The sequence below is a fragment of the Oryctolagus cuniculus genome, chromosome 13 (assembly GCF_964237555.1).
Source record: "Oryctolagus cuniculus chromosome 13, mOryCun1.1, whole genome shotgun sequence".
NCBI classification, from domain to species: domain Eukaryota; kingdom Metazoa; phylum Chordata; class Mammalia; order Lagomorpha; family Leporidae; genus Oryctolagus; species Oryctolagus cuniculus.
In genome coordinates, this window is record NC_091444.1 from 79,015,270 (window position 1) to 79,035,468 (window position 20,199).

At 40.3% G+C, this 20,199-nt stretch overlaps 1 protein-coding gene across 1 annotated transcript in view; it reads right to left on the minus strand.

Annotated features, from left to right (window-relative positions):
• The window catches only part of LOC108176284 (aldo-keto reductase family 1 member C15), a 41,549-nt gene that overhangs the window by 8,531 nt on the left and 12,819 nt on the right, over positions 1-20,199 (minus strand). The window contains exons 2-3 of the mRNA XM_070055813.1: positions 10,984-11,180; positions 1,477-1,644 (exon numbers count right to left, since the gene is read on the minus strand). Coding sequence (XP_069911914.1) covers positions 1,477-1,644; positions 10,984-11,180 — 365 coding nt within the window. The remainder of the gene's footprint in view (positions 1-1,476; positions 1,645-10,983; positions 11,181-20,199) is intronic.

Genomic DNA, 20,199 nt, shown 5'->3' on the forward strand with positions numbered 1-20,199 from the left:
ATCTCACACTTTGGGGAATCGAAATTAGACATTATAGCTAAAAGTGAATTGTGAGTAGCAATGCATTTTGGTGGTCTAATACTAAGAAGAGTTGGTACTAACTTTATGTTATTCATTATAAACCAGGTCCTTAGTGAGATACCAAGATTTCCTTGCTTGCAGTATAAGAAAAACAATAAAACTTAGATGGGGCAGGGAAAACAGATATTTCAAAGATTGAAAGTCACCCTCTGAAAAGGAGTCAAGAAATGGCAGATGGAACTGGCATTTTGCATAGTGAGCGAGGCTGCCGCCTCCAACACCAGCACCCCACATGGGAACCAGTTCCAGACACAGCTGTTCCACTTCCAATCCAGCTCTCTGTTAATGCAACTGAGAAAGCAGCAGAAGATGGCCCAAGTGCTAGAGTCCCTGCACATACGTGAGAGACCAAAAGAAGCTCCTGGCTCCTGGCTCCTGGCTCCTGGCTCCTGGCTTCTGTCTGACCCAGCCTTGACTGTTGTGGCCATTTGGTAAATGAACCAGCAGATGGAAGACCTCTCTGTCTCTTCCCCTCTCTCTGTGACTCTGTCATTCAAATAAAAATAAAATAAGAAATGCCAGGTGAGAGCAAATGGGATCCCTATTCTACATAATAAATCCCCAAAACTACTCTGCTGAGGGATCCACATTCTAAAAACAAACTGCAGTCAATATAAATATATATATGATTCACCTGGAGAGAACTCAACTCTCTTTACACTGGAAGTGTGATTTTTCTACCTGAGAAAATTTTTCAAATGTTATTAAATTCAGTGCAGATCGGAGGGGGGAAGGATCTTGTAGTCTAGCTCCCTTTTCTGAATAGTAGCTCAAGTGCACCTGATATATTTACCTAAGAATATATATTTACCTAAGAATTAAAGGGGCAGACCAATATGGATGCAGTAAATTCATGTAATAAATAGGTATTGTTCTTATTTTATAAATTAATCATATCAGTGTTCCAAGGCATTGAAAAAACTACATTTCATCTTTAACACATTTCAGAGCAAAGCAAGTATTTTCTTTCATATATCAAGATTCATTTATTTTATTTTACAGATAGAGTGACGGAATGAAAAGGTAAGAAAGAGAGAGAGAGAGAGACTAAAGAGAGTGAGATGTAATCCAGTGGTTCACTCTTCAAATCCCCAGAACAGCCAGGGATAAGCCAAGCAAAAGTCAGGAGCAAAGTCAAATAGTTAGGCCACCATCTGTTGCCTTGAATGTATAAAAAACAAGGTACATTAGAATTGGAATAGTGGGGATTTGAATCAGCACTTCAAAATAGAAGGTGGCTAAACCCATTGTGCCACACCTGCCCAAAGTAAGCCTTTCTGTTTTCTGTTTCTATAATGTGCCTCCACAATTTTAGGAAATAGAGCACTCAAATTGAGACCAAATATCTTTTCAAAATAACATATCTGAACTGGCAGTAGCCTGTAGTCACTGTACCTTGGTGGTGTAGAATATGTCCTCTCTCTTCACAGTACCATCAGCAATCTTCTCTCGAATAGCTGCCCCAACCTCCTCCTCATTTTCATATAAGTATGCTGCATCGATATGACGGAAACCTGCATCAATGGCCACTTTAGTGAACTCGAAAGCCTTGCTTTTTGGAATCTATAAAACAAGAACAAGGAGAGTTAGTGATCTGCCCAACACAAAGAGAGGCAATTTACTTCCTTAGTAACAGTTTCATCAGTTGTTGCTGCCAAACCCCCAATCCTTGTTTGATGACTTTGGTAATAGACCTGTGCTCTGGAGACATCAATTAAGCTCCAATGTAACTTCTTATCTGAAAGGAATTAGTGAAATGGGCTTCACCACAGAACACGGAAAATCAAGTCTCATTCAACAAGAATCAATTATAAGAAAATGGTTACATTTTCTTCCAGTGTTGGGAGAATATTTTTTTTTGAGGTTTGGAAGCAGGCTGTCCCCAACACCTTCTTTTTTACTTTTATTTAACAAATATAAATTTCCAAAGTACAGATTATGGATTACAATGGCTTTTCCCCTCCACAACCTCCCCCCTCCCGCACCCCTCCCATCTGGGAGAATATTTCAAGACACTCAGCAGGAAGGAACCAGGTGCACGCACACACACACACACACATTACAGCATCTGTTATTAGTCAATAATTTGAAATGAGTTGCCTAACATGCATCCTTCCCAGGTTCCACCCAACTGAGCTCTCCAAGCTCTTCATGATTCTCCTTTATCCTTCATTCTTCAAGCTCTCCCACTCAACATTTATCCAACATGCATTTATTGAGTGCCTCCTGTGTGCCTCACAGTATGTTAGACCCTGAGGTGCTATAGATTTAGCTATGAACAAAAGGGTCATCTTCCCTGCTCTAGTGAGGCTTCCAAGAAGACTGACAGTCATTAAACAATGGAACAAGTATTAAATAAGTAAACCAACAGAAATGTATCACAAAAAGATGCAATAAAATTATCCCAAAATTAAAAGGTATACAGAGGGGGCTGGTGTTGTGGTGCATTGGGTAAAGCCACTGCCTGCGACACCTCCTAGCTGCCCCACTACTGATCCAGAGCCCTGCCTGGAAAGCAATGGAGATGGCCCAAGTGCTTAGGACCTTGCATCCACATGGGAGATCAGGAAGAAACTCCTGGTTCCTGGTTTCAGCCTGGCCCAGCCCCAGCCATTGTGGCCATTTGGGGAGTGAATCAATGGATGGAAGCTATCTTTGTGTGTGTGGGTGCATGTGTGTATGTGTGTGTGTATGGGTGTGTGAATGTGTGCAACTCTGCCTTTCAAATAAATAAATACATCTTTAAAAAAATGTATACAGAGGCAAGATGGCAGAATAGGAAGGGAGCACACTGATAGTCCGGGGAGAGACAGTTTAATAAAAGTGGAGATACTGCAGGTTCAAGGAAGAGTAGGGGAAGAATCAGCAGAAGAAACTCTTCCGGAACGAGTGATTCACAGTGGACCTGCGTGGAGAGCGTGGGAGCCCACAGTTCGGGACACCTGTGGCAGACTCAACACACCAGCGCTGGGATGCGAGGTGAGCCGAACCTCAATAGCCCGAGACACCAGCAGGCAAGCAGAAAGAGGAGACTAGAGGGAACGACCCCGGGGGGAAAAGTTCACCAGGCTAACTAGAAGAGAGAGAGAGAAAGTGACTGCTACGGACACGGGTTTCTCTCTCTCCGCTCACCTCTCAAGGGCGAGCAAGACAAAGAGCAGGCACCATCTTGGACATACATCATAAGCAGAGCGACCTCAGGTCTGCACCGGCCCTGAGCCTAGCAGAAAAACCTGACTCTGGGCGGGGTGAATTAACAGGAGATTAGGACCTAGTGAATTTGTGGTGCTACTGAACTGAGACTGTGAAAAAAGAGACAGTGGGGGAGAGAACTCACGGAATTCACGTGAGTACTCTCCAGAGATGCTACAATTCCGTAACTTTGGCAACCCAGTGGGAGACTGAAGGAGAATTGGAGCCCACTTGAGGGCAGAATAGATTCCTTGTGTGGTCCTTGGGAAAGAGTTTCTTATCTCTGGCTCCTGTGGGTATATCATTTGCCTGCTAACTACCTCCAACCTCGTTCAGCTGTGTGGAATTACTTCCCTTTTGAATCAAAAAAAGAAAGAAAGAGAGAGAGATCTACCACGCCTAACCTGGGAGTGTCACCTTTGGCACACCAAACAGAGCTCTCAGGCCACACCCATCTCAAGCCTCTAAGGCTCCATCAAAAATAGTCCACTTAATCTAGAGTCATAATATAACAAGAAAAAGCACCACAGTGAAGAAACCAAATATCTCCAATATGCCAAATAACAAACGCAAAAACCGAGGTAATAAAAACAAGGAAGACACTATGACGCCCCTAAATGAAAAAGACACCCCAATTCAAGATTATGAAGATGATGAGATAGAAGAAATGCAAGAAGCAGATCTCAAAAAATTGATAAGAACATTAAGAAGTTCTCAAAAACAAATTCTTGAACTACAGAAATCCTTAATGGACAAGATAGAAAATCTCTCTCATGAAAATGAAATATTAAGGAGGAATCAGAATGAAACGAAACAACTAGTACAACAGGAAACTGTGATAGTGACGAGAAATCATAATGAAGTAAAGAATTCAATAGATCAAATGACAAACACATTAGAGAGCCTTACAAACAGAATGGGTGAAGCAGAAGAGAGAATATCAGATTTACAAGACAGAGCACAGGAAAATATACAATCAAACCAAAGAAAAGAAGAGGAAATTAGAAATCTAAAAAATATTGTCAGGAATCTTCAGGATACTATTAAACCCAACATTCGGGTTCTAGGAGTTCCTGAAGGCATGGAGAGGGAGAAAGGATTAGAAGGCCTTTTTAGTGAGATATTAGCAGAAAATTTCCCAGGTTTGGAGAAGGACAGAGAAATCCTAGTACAGGAAGCTCACAGAACCCCTAATAAACACGACCAAAAGAGATCCTCACCACTACACCTTGTAATTAAACTCTCCACAGTGAAACATAAAGAAAAGATCCTAAAATGTGCAAGAGAGAAACGTCAGATTACTCTCAGAGGATCTCCAATCAGACTCACAGCAGACTTCTCATCAGAAACCCTACAAGCTAGGAGGGAATGGCGAGATATAGCCCAGGTACTAAGAGAGAACAACTGCCAGCCCAGAATATTATTTCCTGCAAAGCTATCATTTGTGAATGAAGGTGAAATAATGACTTTTCATAGAAAACAGAAATTGAAAGAATTTGTTGCCACTCTTTCAGCCCTGCAAAAGATGCTTAAAGATGTGTCGCACACAGAAACACAGAAACACAGTCATCAATATGAAAGAAGGTAAAGGAAGGAAACCTCACAGCAAAAGATCACAGGGAATTCAAAGCATATATTAGAACTTATCTTTGGCAAATGGCAGGGCAAAGTTACCACTTATCATTAGTCACATTGAACATTAATGGCCTGAACTGTCCAGTTAAAAGACACAGATTTTGCTTACAAGAAACACATCTTTCCAACAAAGATCCATACAGACTGAAAGTGAAAGGCTGGAAAAAGATATACCATGCCAATAGAAATGAAAAAAGAGCAGGCGTAGCCATCTTAATATTGGACAACATAAACTTTACCACAAAAACTGTTAAGAGAGACAAAGAGGGACACTATATAATGATTAAGGGATCAATTCAACAGGAAGATATAACAATTATCAATGTATATGCACCTAACTACAGGGCACCGGTTTATCTAAAAGATTTGTTAAGGGTTTTAAAGGGAGACTTTAAATTTTAACTGAAAAGTGATCCCTGTTAGGAATTTGGACAACATTATGCTGAGTGTAATAAGCCAATCCCAAAGGGACAAATACCACATGTTCTCCCTGATAGGTGACAACTAACTGAGCACCAAAAAGGAAACCTGTTAAAGTGAAATGAACACTATGAGAAACGGTGACTTGATCAGCCCCCGCCCTGACTGTTGATGAGCAACTTGAAAAATTAGTATTTTTTTGTTTGTTTTACTTAATACTTTTGGTTGAATACTGTAATCAATACACAATTCTTCTTAAGTACTGAAACTTAACTGAAAAGTGATCGCTGTTAAATGTAAGAGTGGGAATAAAAGAGGGAAGAGATGTGCAATTCGGGACATGCTCAAGCTGACTTACCTCAAACGGTAGAGTTAGAAACATACCAGGGGATTCCAATTCAATCCCATCAAGGTGGCATGTACCAATGCCATCTCACTAGTCCCAGTGATCAATTTCTGTTCACAATTGATCATAATGATAGGACTAAGAACCAAAGGGATCACATAAACAAAAATAGTGTCTGCAAATACTAGCTGATAGAATAAAAAAGGGAGAGAACGATCCAACATGGGAAGTGAGATACACAGGAGACCCATAGAATGGCAGATGTCCTAAACAGCACTCTGGCCTCATAATCAGCCCTTAATGCATGGAGATCTGGCTGAAAAGCCCATGAGAGTATTTCAGGCATGGAAAGCCAAGACACTCTGGGGGAAAAAAAACCTAAATGAAAGATCTCTGCGAGTGAGATCCCAGTGGAAAGAATGGGTCATCAAAGAAGGAGGTACCTTTCTCTGAAGGGAGGAGAGAACTTCCACTTTGACCATGGCCTTGTCTAAATATGATCAGAGTCGGTGAACTCAGGGGGCTTCCATAGCCTTGGCAGCTCATGACAAGAGCCTAGGGTGATTACTGATGCCATAAATAAGACTGTCAATTTGTTAAGTCAACAACAGGAGTCACTGTGCACTTACTCCTCATGTAGGATCTCTGTCCTTAATGTGCTGTACATTGAGATTTAATGCTATAACTTGTACTCAAACAGTATTTTTCACTTTATGTTTTTGTGTGGGAGCAAACTGTTGAAATCTTTACTCAATGTATGCTAAACTGATATTCTGTATATAAAGAGAAACGAAAATGAATCTTGATGTGAATGGAAGGGGAGAGGGAGCGGGAAAGGGGAGGGTTGCGGGTGGGAGGGACATTATGGGGGGGAAGCCATTGTAATCCAAAAGCTGTACTTTGGAAATTTATATTCATTAAATAAAAGTTTGAAAGCAAAAAATAAAATAAAATAAAATTTTAAAAAGAAAAAAATGTGTACAGAGGACAGCTCTGAAAATAACCTGTCCACTTTTCATCTAAGAAATTTGGTACAAAGAAGGGAGTTAAAGCAATGGACTGTGGAGTGAAATGCATTAGAGACAGAGTCAGCTTTTAAGCCAAGTCCAGAGGGCAGGAGCCTGCTATGGAAACCTGAAGAACAGTAAGGACATTCCTGGAACTGGAGGGTATCCTTGAGCATCTGGGAAGTCCAAGTGCTGAGTGGGAACAAGCTGACCAAATTCCAAGTATTTAAGAAAGCCAGGATCACTGCAATGCTACAGTTAAAACAATGCATGAAGGCCGGCACCGAGGCTCACTAGGCTAATCCTCTGCCTTGTGGCGCCAGCACACTGGGTTCTAGTCCTGGTCGGGGCACCGGATTCTTTCCCGGTTGCCCCTCTTCCAGGTCAGATCTCTGCTGTGGCCTGGGAGTGCAGTGGAGGATGGTCCAAATCCTTGGGCCCTGGACCCCATGGGAGACCAGGATAAGTACCTGGCTCCTGCCATCGGATCAGCGCGGTGTGCTGGCTGCAGCGCGCCTGCCGCGGCGGCCACTGGAGAGTGAACCAATGGCAAAAGGAAGACCTTTTTCTCTGTTTCTCTCTCTCACTGTCCACTCTGCCTGTCAAAAAAAAAAAAAAAATACATGAAGTCTGTTATTCATTCACCAAAATGCCTCCCAGGACCGCTGTTTGTTTTTCATTGCCATCATCAGTTCTTCATTCAGAATGCCATTTGCCTGGACTTTGGTAGCAACCATGTAGTTTCCCCCTAGAAATTCCCCCATCATGCTCAGGAGAAATTACTGGTGTGAGAAAGGATTTCTTTTGTGTCTTTCTATGGCTTCCTCTAAAGCAACCCTTCAGGAAACAATCTGGGTAATTAATACATTTAATACATAATGGCAACCTCATGAATGATTTTTAAATTTCATTCTATTTTTTTTGAAATCCTTCAAATTGATTCCCCTGTTACTACAGGAAAACACTACACCTCTTTTCCGGAAGTCCACACTGCACAGGCAGGTAACTGTCCTCCTGTCTTCAGCGTGCACTTTCTACCTTAGTTGAATAGTGTCATTACTCACAGGAATTCCTATGCTGGACTTCAAGCCTGATTTAAGCTCAGCTTACCCCTCCTGAAAACCTTCCCAAAACATCCAGCTCCACTGGCCTCCCACTTTCTGAACCTCTCAACTTCCTCTGGCTTTTAGTGATACAATATTGTATCACTAAAATACAATATTGAGCACTGGGGCAGATGTTATTGCACAGAGGGTTAAGGTCCCAAATGAGATATCCACATCCCATTTGGGAGAGCCTGGAATTAAGTCCTGCCTCCACTTCAGATCCAGCTTCCTGCTGATACACCTGAGGTAGCAGATGATGGGCCAAGTTCTTGGCTTCCTGACACCAACATGGGAGGCCTGGATAGAGCTCCTGGCTCCTGGTTGTGATCTGGCGCGGACCCACTATTAGGAGCATTTGAGGAGTGAACCAGTGAATGGAAGATCTCTCCCCCTCTGTCACACCCTTTCTGACTTTCAAATAAATAAATACACTTTTTTAATGAGCATCGTTACACAACTGTACATATATACATCAAATGCTTCTATATCATTATCAAGGCCCAGGAGAAGTGAAGCAATACCCACCATTGCTAACATAGCTTGATAAGATCAACTAAGAGCTTGATCATGACTGTTGAGTTGATTAATTGATTTATCAGTTAATAATTACACATACTACCGGAGTTACTTTGATGGCCATACTCATAAGATCCCGAGGTTAATTGTCCCCATCTGCCCTCCTTTGAAACCAGGTCCCTGTACGGTGCCTTTAATGCACTATAGATATCATCTGAGCCCAGTCTCCCACTGACTTACAGCTCCCCTCAGTTAGATTAAAGTGCACTTGTCCTGCTTTTTAATTTTTTCCCAATGTGCTTTTTTATTTTTAAATAATTTTTAATTATATAAGGTGAACAAGTTTCATACATTTAATATACACAGATTTAGGAACATAATGACTAATACCCACACTCCCACTCTCCCTCCTCCTTCCTTTCTTATTCTTTCTTTCAATTTTTCCAGTAACATACTCTCAGCTTATCCTATAATCATAAGTTTAATTCTCCACTAAGTAAAGAATTCAACAAATAGTAAGAAAAAAAAAAACACCATTCTTCAACAATAAAGTACAAAAAAGTAATGTATATGAATGAAATTGACATTTTGGGATTTGATTATTATTTACAGCCCTGATGTTTTAATAGCAAGCTGATTACTTGCTAAAATTAACTCACTGAACTGAGTGCATGGTACAGCCAGCCCTGTAAGTTTCTAATCACTAGAATCATGAGGTCGTTTATTTCCCCTATAGTTAACATCTGAAGATTAGATCCTGTCTCAAGGGTTCCCCCTGCCCCCAGGAATTCCAGGCCAAAAGCAAAAAGTAACTACCACCTTCTTGTAGGACCTAAGCTGACTGAAGCCCACTTTGCCATCATCAAAGTAGGACATATTGCTGACTAATCAAAGGAGGGTCACCAGCACTACAGACCAACCAGGGACTTGGACACAAGCCAAATATTCACCTCTCATTCCCAACTTCAATCTATAAGAACCTTTACCATAACCCCACAGGAAGCTCAGGCATAAGCAATAGTTAAGCAGGAAGCAATAGTTGTCCAGCTTCTTGTTCTGCATTTTACCATAAACACATCTTTTCTTCTGCCACCATAATGTCAGTGATTAGCTTTCTGCACATCAGGCAAGTTAAGCCAATTTAGGGGCTTCTTTAGCCATTCTTCCCACCAGGTTTTGAGTTGTTTTATAGCACAACACCCAACACCAATATATTCTAGTATTTATTGTAACCTCTAAAATGACTGAAATCAACATGCTACTTTCATACACAGGGAGTTATGTGAGTTTGTTTCTTGATCAAAAACAGAATTTCTGAGAAGGACTGAGACAGAAAAATGCTGCAGCTACATTTAAGGACCTCATCTCACAGCTGGAATTATCCTTGAACAAGTTAAGAAAATAAAATTTACAAGGCCTGCTTCAAATTTCAAACGATTATGATTTTACAACTAAATATGAAATATTGTGTTTAAGTCCTTCCCAGAAAGCAAACTTGGAGGGATGAAGAATTTCTCAGTACACACAACAGAACATGCTTCTCTTTTCTGCAATTACTCAGTAAATCATTGATAGAATGGACTGTAATCACATTTAGGGTAAAAAAAAACAGATAGCTCCATTAAGAGGCTTCTATTTTACTTGGTGACTTTTGTATTGCCTGAATTTTAAGCATATGCATGCAATATTTTTATTCTTATAAGTGAGGGAATTATGGGACATTTTTGTTATATTCTCATGACACTGTTCTGATTTTAATAGTAGTGATAAAAATTGGGTATAATATGTTAGACATACGCTATGCTTAAGCTATCACAATGGATAATCATGCCATTGAAAACAAACTGGCACTTATGTGTTACCAGCTATTATGTGTCAATATTTCATGTCACTTCCACTTAAATGGAGTGTGTACTAGTCTCTGCCACTTTGGAATAACCCCTCCCAAGAAACCTCAAAGTAGCCCCTAACTCTCTGAAACCAGATTTTGACACTTTAAGTTCACTGCAGTGAATTGCCTGGATGAGTTATCAGTGAAAATGGTGAGAAACAAAATTCTGACACTTGTTAGTTTGTGCCTCCTAAATCTTCTTTTCTAAGATGGAAATAATAGTGTCTTCTTCTATGATGAAAGATTTGAGCGGTTGAAATTCTCTGAGAAACACTTCCCATCCCAACAAACAGCAAAACTGCTTCAGCTTCAAAGCAGACCTGTTACCTCCGTTTCCTCCTGTGCTCCCTGATCTTCAGGAATTTCTAACAGAGTAGCTCTACTGAGGCAGAAGAAGAGTGCATAAATGGCAGCTTGATCTTTGGATTTTAAAAATGGAACAAATGACAGTATTGAGTACTCAGGAGAGTTATTATGGTATAAGCTGAGATAATATTTGTAAAGTACATAAAACTCAAACATTTCATACATGTTAGGTGATGATAATAATAATAAATCCACCCACAAAATTCTCCACCTCTGAATCCCCAGAGTCAACAGCTTTCCATGTTGATTAATGCAAAAAAGATCTCTGTGACCTGGAGAGAGACAAATTAGAGGCACAGAAATACAGTGCCAGATTATTCCTTCCAGTCTACCAATTGCCCAACAGGTGCAGGCTCCTATCTGCTAACAGGCGTTCTAGGGCAGTTAACATCCAATCTCTCTGTCCCCCTGGGGTCTACTCACTGGTTTAGGAGCAAAAGTACCAAATCCAAGTGCCGGCATGAAGTGCCCATCATTCAGCTTCACAGATTGACTGTGTTTGAGATCCATCATTGTCCACGCCCAGCTGATCCTTCCTTTTCTGAAGAGACAAGTGGGAAGACAAGCCTCCAGCACTTTTATTTGTAGCAACCACAAAATGGGTGGAGCCAGGATTACAACTGTAGAAGATTCCAAAACAAAACTGTAATAAGTTCATTGACTATTTCATGATTGTTTCATGTCTCTGTAGGTATATCTTTCTGAAAATGCAGGCAGAAATGTAATGCATGTTAGAGGAGTTTGAATTTCTTCTTCAGCATTGTTCATACTTGACTCTTACATTTAAAATTAACCATGTCAATGTATTCATGACAATCCCATGGACTCACTTTACAAGAAGCAAAATTATCATTAGGCTGATCACTTCTAAGCACTATTATGCTAAAGGACCTTAGTTAAGTCCCTCACTCTCTGATGATCATATTTCGCATCCTAAGAGAATTTATTCAGAATTTCTTGAATGAAACTTGATGCCTGGTCCAAAGCACACATGTAACAAAATCCCTTACAACACATAATTCATCTTAACCAAATAACCATAATTTGATTACTTTATTCTTCGTATCAAGACCTCTTTTGCCTTTTGATTCTAACCTATTTTCTTGATTGTTTTAGCAAGAAAATATTGTCCAAAATTACTGATAAATTTCTGTATTTTTGCCTTCTTTCAGGGATTGCCTTATTCTAGAAAAGGCTGACCTTTCTTCACCATGTTCTTTTCATCCTTATAAATGCTTGCCTATTCTAAATGCACCTGCCCATGCCTCACATCCTTTATGACTTCTATATCCTCTTCCAATGAGATTGCTCACTCTTTCTAATGTACCATAGCATTATTATAGTTTATGTCATTACAGTTCAAAAAGACCACATTAGTTAAATTATACTCTCAACTAATAAAGAATTTTTGCTAGCTAAAACCCCTAAGCAGTGTTTTGTTTAATGTTACTATTATCCCATGCTTCCCCTATCTTGTAATTTGCACAGCTGGTTATTTTAGAACCAATCATGCAGCGCAACATCGTAACTTATTATTTTCAACTTGTCTCTCTGGAGATTCAAGGTCACATTTCTTTCATCTATTACTCCAAATATTTTGTATATATCCCAAAATTGTATCCTGTTTAAATTTGATGAATTCATGGTTTAAATTTTATTGGTAAAAATGTTGAACTAAACAGAAATGGAGTAAATTCTCTGTCAAGTCCCAAGAAAATACTCTTTCATAAATTTTAATACTCTCAAAACAGTGACTTGATCAGCTCTTGTCCTGACAGTTGATGTACAATGTAATACTTTATCCATTTTAGTATTTTTTTTGTTCTAGTACCATTGGTTGAACTCTGTAATTAACACACAATTATTCTTAGGTGTTTAAATTTTAACTGAAAAGTGATCCCTGTTAGAAATTTGGAAAATATTATGCTGAGTGAAATAAGCCAATCCCAAAGGGACAAATACCACATTTTCTCCCTGATAGGTGACAACTAACTGAGCACCAAAAAGGAAACCTATTAAAGTGAAATGAACACTATGAGAAACGGTGACTTGATCAGCCCTCGCCCTGACTGCTGATGAACAATTTAATATGTTATCCCTCTTAGTATTTTTGTTTGTTTGTTCTACTTTATACTTTTGGTTGAATACTGTAATCAATACACAACTGAAAATTGATCACTGTTAAATATAAGAGTGGGAATAAGAGAGGGAAGAGATGTGCAATTCGGGACATGCTCAAGCTGACTTACCTCAAACGGTAGAGTTAGAAACATACCAGGGGATTCCAATTCAATCCCATAAAGGTGGCATATACCAATGCCATCTCACTAGTCCCAGTGATCAATTTCTGTTCACAATTGATCATAATGATAGGACTAAGAACCAAAGGGATCACATAAACAAAAATAGTGTCTGCAAATACTAGCTGATAGAATCAAAAAGGGAGAGAATGATCCAACATGGGAAGTGAGATACACAGCAGACCCATAGAATGGCAGATGTCCTAAACAGCACTCTGGCCTCAGAATCATCCCTTAAGGCACGCAGATCTGGCTGAAAAGCCCAAGAGAGTATTTCAGGCATGGAAAGCCAAGACACTCTGGGGGAAAAAAAACCTAAATGAAAGATCTCTGCGAGTGAGATCCCAGTGGAAAGAACGGGTCATCAAAGAAGGAGGTACCTTTCTCTGAAGGGAGGAGAGAACTTCCACTTTGACCATGGCCTTGTCTAAATATGATCAGAGTCAGTGAACTCAGGGGACTTCCATAGCCTTGGCAGCTCATGACAAGAGCCTAGGGTGATTACTGATGCCATAAATAAGACTGTCAATTTGTTAAGTCAACAACAGGAGTCACTGTGCACTTACTCCTCATGTAGGATCTCTGTCCTTAGTGTGCTGTACATTGAGATTTAATGCTATAACTTGTATTCAAACAGTATTTTTCACTTTATGTTTTTGTGTGGGAGCAAACTGTTGAAATCTTTACTCAATGTATGCTAAACTGATATTCTGTATATAAAGAGAAACGAAAATGAATCTTGATGTGAATGGAAGGGGAGAGGGAGTGGGAAAGGGGAGGGTTGCGGGTGGGAGGGACGTTATGGGGGGGGAGCCATTGTAATCCATAAGCTGTACTTTGGAAATTTATATTCATTAAATAAAAGTTAAAAAAAATTTTAATACTCTCCCCTCCATCATTAAACAGGTTAAAAATCTGTCTCACACATCTTGCAATATTTATCTACATTTCACACTAAATATTTTATCAAAGTAGAGACACTATTTCTTACTTCCTCCTTTCCCTAATTCAGAAATCCTAGAAGTTTGTCAGTGAAAGAGAATGGGCCAGTCTCATCCTTGGTAAATCTATACCAGATCTTCCTATTTACTGCTTCTCATAAGCCTTGCATTAAACATTATCCTCAAACTTTTCTATAGATCAATAGCATGTCATCATATAGCATATGGTTTTCCAAATCCATCTTCTTTGTTACTGTATAAATACTTATCCCCGTTTCCCTGGTTCCTCTCCTATTTTCTAAAGTTTCCCAAAGGCTACCAGGTTAGATGCTCTTAAGGAACCCATGATCCATTAGACAAGTAGTAGACAGATGGCAAGACAGCCCCCAATAATCTCTGCCTCCTGGTAATCATGTCCTTGTGTAATACCTTTTGAGTGTGCCTGGTACTTGTGACTTTATTCTAATCAGTGGAATGTTGTAAGTTAAAGAGATAAGTTTCTCATCATTAGATAATATAGATTATGATTTCCACCTCAATAACAAACCCTATTGTCTTCTCTGCCTACAAACTTTGATGAAATGAATGGCTATGTTGAAGAGACCCTCACAGAGAGAAACTAAATATGCCCTCTGGACCCAGCTAGCTAGAAACAGGTCTTTGTTCCAACATATCACAAGCAATTATTCCAACAATTCTGGGAAACACCACACAAACATGGAAGCAAGCCATTCCTCCTTCAAATGAGCCTCCACTTTTGCTGCCAGTGTGATTGCAATCTGTTGAAACTCTGAGCAGAGGCACTAGGTAAGCTGTGCCATTCTGCAAATAAATCACTGCAGACTAAGCAGCTTGAAATCAATACAAAGGGAGATGGGTTAAACAGCAATTTAATACAGAATGGTACCCAAGGAGACAGAAGGACACATATAATCCTAGAAGGTATGGTGAAGGGTCCAGCTAGATTATGTCAGAAAAATTCTTACAATGGCCCCTAAGTGGAATATCAGAGAATTGTATGAAAGCGTATTTCATGGGAAGTGGGATACACAGCAGACTTGTAGAATGGCAGATGTCCTAAACAGCACTCGGGCCTCAGAATCAGCCCTTAAGGCACTCGGATATGGCTGAAGAGCCCATGAGAGTATTTTAGGCATGGAAAGCCAAGACACTCTGGCAAAAAAAAAAAACCAAAAAACCAAAAAACAAAACAAAACAAAAAACAAAAAAACAAAAACAAAAACAAAACCCTAAATGAAAGGTCTCTGCAAGTGAGATCCCAGTAGAAAGAACAGGCCATCAAAGAAGGAGGTACTTTCTCTGAAGGGAGGAGAGAACTTCCACTTTGACTATGACCTTGTCTAAATAAGATCGAAATCAGCGAACTCAAGAGGCTTCCATAGCCTTGGAAACTCATGACTAGAGCCTAGGGAGATTTCTGACGCTGTAAACAAGTGTCAAATTGTTAAGTCAACAACAGGAGTCACTGTGTACTTACTCCTTATGTGGGGTCTCTGTCCTTAATACGTTGTCCAATGTGAATTAATGCTATAACTCGTACTGAAACAGTATTTTACACTTTGTGTTTCTGTGTGGGTGCAAACTGATGAAATCTTTACTTAATATATACTGAATCGATCTTCTGTATATAAAGATAATTGAAAATGAATCTTGATGTGAATGGAATGGGAGAGGGAGCAGGAGATGGGAGGGGTGCGGGTGGGAGGGAAGTTATGGGGGGAAAAAGCCATTGCAATCCATTAACTGTACCTTGGAAAATTATTTTTACTAAATAAAATTTTAAAAAATAAAGATTCTTGATCAAATTTAAAAAAGGAAAGCGTATTTCAATCAACAATAGCTATTTATTGAGTAGCTGCAATGTGCAGACAATGTTCCAGTCACTATAATCAGATAGAAAAATCTCTCCTCTCATTGAGTAAAGAGACAATAAACTAACAAACACATGTAATGAAGATAATTGCATATGCTAATAAGCACTGTGAAGGGGAGAACAGAAAAAGGGATAGGGAATGGAAGAACCAGAGGAACAGATGAAATTATAAATAGCACAATCAGGGAATCATCATGGAGAAAGAGATAGTTGAGAAAAGACCTGAAGGAGGGGAGCAATCCATGATAGTACCTGAGAGGAAAGGTTCCAGATACAGTGATCCTCAAGGGCAAAATCTTGACAGCAAGATCATTCCGAGCCTGTTGTAGGCAGAACAAGATTAGGAAAAGAGTCAGAAAGATGGAAGAAAAATTATGCACAAGCCCATCAATTTCCCAAACATGCTTCATAGATGAACCACATATGTCTTCCACTGGTATGCTCACTTGCTAGCCGCTAGTTTCAGGGATAGGGCTGGAGAGTATGATTTTGAACATTAAAGACCAACAAGTTATACTTAACATGCCTTAAATTACAGAGCCACACACCAAGATTACTGCTATCTAATCCCAGCCTAAATCTTAATCAATGATTTTACTTCTGGATTGGGAAATTCCCTGGTGACGGAAACTATTATTCTTTTTGGCTTGAAGCTAGGAGCCTGGAACTCCATCTAGGTCTCCCACATGTGTCAGGCACTCAAGTACTTGATCCATCTCCTGCTGTTTTCCCAGGGATATTAGCAGGGAGATGAAACTAATGTGGAGCTTCTGGAACTTAAACTACAGTATTAGTATGTTGTTGCTCTTTAATGATTATGATCTGCATGATAGAGCTGTTCAGAGACTAACTGAACAATCCTTATCATGATGCAGAAATTCTCTTCAGTTAAGCTGGGCACAAGGAATCTCCTTGAAAAAAGTCTATAACTTCCTCTCCTTGGATCCTGAAAACAACCCTAATTTACCCCTTAACTGCAAGAAGTAGCCAGAATGGTCATCACCCTTACTCCTACAGGATTGAGAAACTGAGCCCCTATACCTTGCCTTGAATGTAGATGCTAGCCTCCCGGGGTCTGTGTGGTGACTCCGCACCTCTTGCCCCCACCACGCTCCTCCTCCCAGAAACGAATCCACTGCAACACTTATATATATACTTACATACATATACATTTGATAAAAAGAGACACTGACTGTCCTTTATTCCACACTATTTTCTCAAAAAGTTTTTATGGCAACCGATCTTGTCATATAGAAATATTAACTCCTTCCAAGGAAATGAAAGACATGCTTACTGACTAGTAATATAAAGAAAATATTACCTTCCAGTTAAAGGCTTTCTATGCTTATTACCTAACATAAATGTTTTGAATAGTTCAGAATCAAGGCTTTTCTGCAGAACCTCAATCCACTGCTGGTGCAAATATGATTGGCCCGTAATTCACCCTCTAGAAACTGGAGCCAAAGCAACTAGCACAAAAATTCTACATTGCTTTGGTTACTGATATTGTCATAAATAATAAAATATTCTTTTGTCTTACTCAGAAGTTTCATGACTTCTACCAGCATCTGTGAAACTGACAGGAAAATTTGATAGCTTGCAAGTCAGATTAAAGCCAGACAGTTCCTGATTCTTGATTGTGATTTTGGGGGAAATAAATCAGGGAAAGAGGGTAGGTAGTTGTGGGCAGAGTTGGTAGGAGTGATTTTAACCATGATGATAAGAAAAATTCACGAAGAAATTTACAATTTACTTATGAGCAGCAGTTTGAAGTGACTAAATGGATATAGGGTGGGAAAAGAAGATTCCTGGTACATTGAATGGGACGTATTAAAGCTGTGAAGAAAAGATGTTCCTGCAATATTTGAATGATAGCGATTAGGTTAATATGTTTAGAGTTTTTGTGAGCAAGGCATATGGGAGCAGAAGATAAGATCCAGAGGAGATATGGGGGCCTATACTATGTAGGTTTTTTTTTTATAAAAAAGCATTAATTATTATTCTGAGAGCATTGGAAAGGGATTGTAAGATCTAAGCAGAGGAGTTGCACAAATAGACTTAGGTTAAAAGGATCACTCAGGTCAACACATTGAGAAGATACTATAGAGGAAAATGGCAGATAAATCATCTCTTAGGGTTTTTTTTTTTTTTTTGACAGGCAGAGTTAGACAGTGAGAGAGAGAGAGCGACAGAGGAAAAAGGTCTTCCTTCCCTTGGTTCACCCCCAAAATGGCCGCTATGGCCGGTGTATTGCGGCAATCCGAAGCCAGGATCAGGTGCTTCCTCTTGGTTTCCCATGTGGATGCAGGGCCCAAGCACTTGGGCCATCCTCCACCGCCTTCCTGGGCCACAGCAGAGAGCTGGACTGGAAGAGGAGCAACCGGGACTAGAATCCTGGGTGCTGGCGCTGCAGGCGGAGGACTAGCCAAGTGAGCCATGGTGCCAGCCTCTTAGGGTTCTATATAAGAACTCACATAGTAAATGATGTTGGCTTTGACACAATATATAGATTTACATAGATATATTTTAAGGGTAGAGTCAACAAAATATTCCAACAGATTGGATGTATGATGAGAGGGGGAAAATGGAATGAAAATTGAATCCAGAAATTTTTAGTTGAGTAACATGAAGGAAGGAGTTATAGTGTGCTGAGATGGAGGACATGAGGGTGGAGTAGATTTTTGTCAGAAGATGTGTTATTCAATTTTAGACATGATATGTTTGAGTTCTTGTTATACATTCAAGTAGAGGTGCCACAGAGACCACTGGGCATGTAAGTCTAGAAATAGAGAATAGGTGTGGGGAACAACTCGGACTAGACTGTTACTGGAATTAAGACTTATTCTATGCATCTGCTCTCCCACAATATGGCTCTGAGAAGGGAGTAACAACTTCTACGCAGCTGCCTCTCGCCAACTTGAGTGATGACCTGAAGGACCTGATCCTGCTCCTGATTGGAGGAGAGCAGCATACTCGGCATGTGGGTAGCAGAGTTGGGATTGGTGGAAGAGGACTATAAAGGAGGAGAGAGACAACATACACCAGGAACATCTAAAGGGAACACCTGAGCAGCCCCTGAGAGAGCCGGCCGGCGGTGTGCCGCTCCCCCGCGGAAGTGGAGAAAGTGGCAGGGGGAACTGCCCTTCCAAGGAGGTGGAAGGGACGGTAGCCAACCCGGGAAGAACCAGCAGCAAACCCGGGAAGGGCCGAGCAGACAAAAGAACAGCGCAGGGTCCTGTGTCGTTCCTGCACGAAGAAGGGGAGAGACAATAGGTATATGTCAAACACACTTGTTTAGATTTCGCCAGAAAATAGTTGCTTGAAACCATGAAATTATCTGATCATATTAGATTTGCTAAGTGAGTGAATGTGGACAGAGGAGAAATGAGACACAGGCATATTTTCACCACTAAGGCATTGGTTAGAGAGAGAGAGAGAGAGAGAGGATGAAGCAGCAAAGGAAGCTATAAAGGAGTGATTGCAACATACAGTGGAAAGGGGGAGATAGTTCTGATACTCAAATGAAAAAACTTTTTTTAAAGGAGAAAACAGTCAAATGTTAGTAGTGACAAAAGTAAGATGAGAGCTTGGTTTTGGCAATTGGACTTAACAGGATTAAGAACAGTTTTGATATGATGGTGAAAGCAAGAGCTTGAATATGTAGGGTAGATTCAAGAAAGTGAGAGAAGAGGAATTAGAAACAGATTATGGAAAGGTTTCAAAGAATGGTTATAAAGAAGGCCAGAGAATTGAAAATCACTGAAGACATAAATGTGATTTTAGAAATAGCAGCATTCCTATGAGCTCTTATTTATTTTTATTTTATTTTTTTGACAGGCAGAGTTAGATAGTGAGAGAGAGAGACAAAGAGAAAGCTCTTCCTTCCACTGGTTCACCCCCAAAATGGCCGCTATGGCCGGCGCACTGTGCTGATCCAAAGCCAGGAGCCAGGTGCTTCCTCCTGGTCTCCCACGCAGGTGCAGGGCCCAAGAACCTGGGCCATCCTCCACTGCCTTCCTGGGCCACAGCAGAGAGCCAGACTGGAAGAGGAGCAACCAGGACAGAATCCGGCGCCCCAACTGGGAATAGAACTCAGGGTGCTGACGCCGCAGCGCCGGCCCCTGTGAGCTCTTATTACTAATCTAATAGAGAGGACAGTTGGTGATGATAGTGGATAATGATGGGGGAGTTGCAGGGGAGAGGAGAGAAGAGAAGGAGAAAATATGATAATGAGAATTGTCAGAATTAGGTATGTGTAAGTTTCCTGATATGGTCACAAATTACCACATACTTCTTGGATAGAAACATTACAAATTTATTTTCTTACCACTCTGGAGGTCAGAAGTCCAATATCGGATTCAATCATCTAAAATGAAGGTGTGGGCAGGTTTGCACTTCTTATTGAAGTTCTAGGAGAATGTGGGGAGCAATCCGGACTGGACTGAGTTACTGGAATTAAGACTTATTCTATGCATCTGCTCTCCCACAATATGGCGCTGGGAGA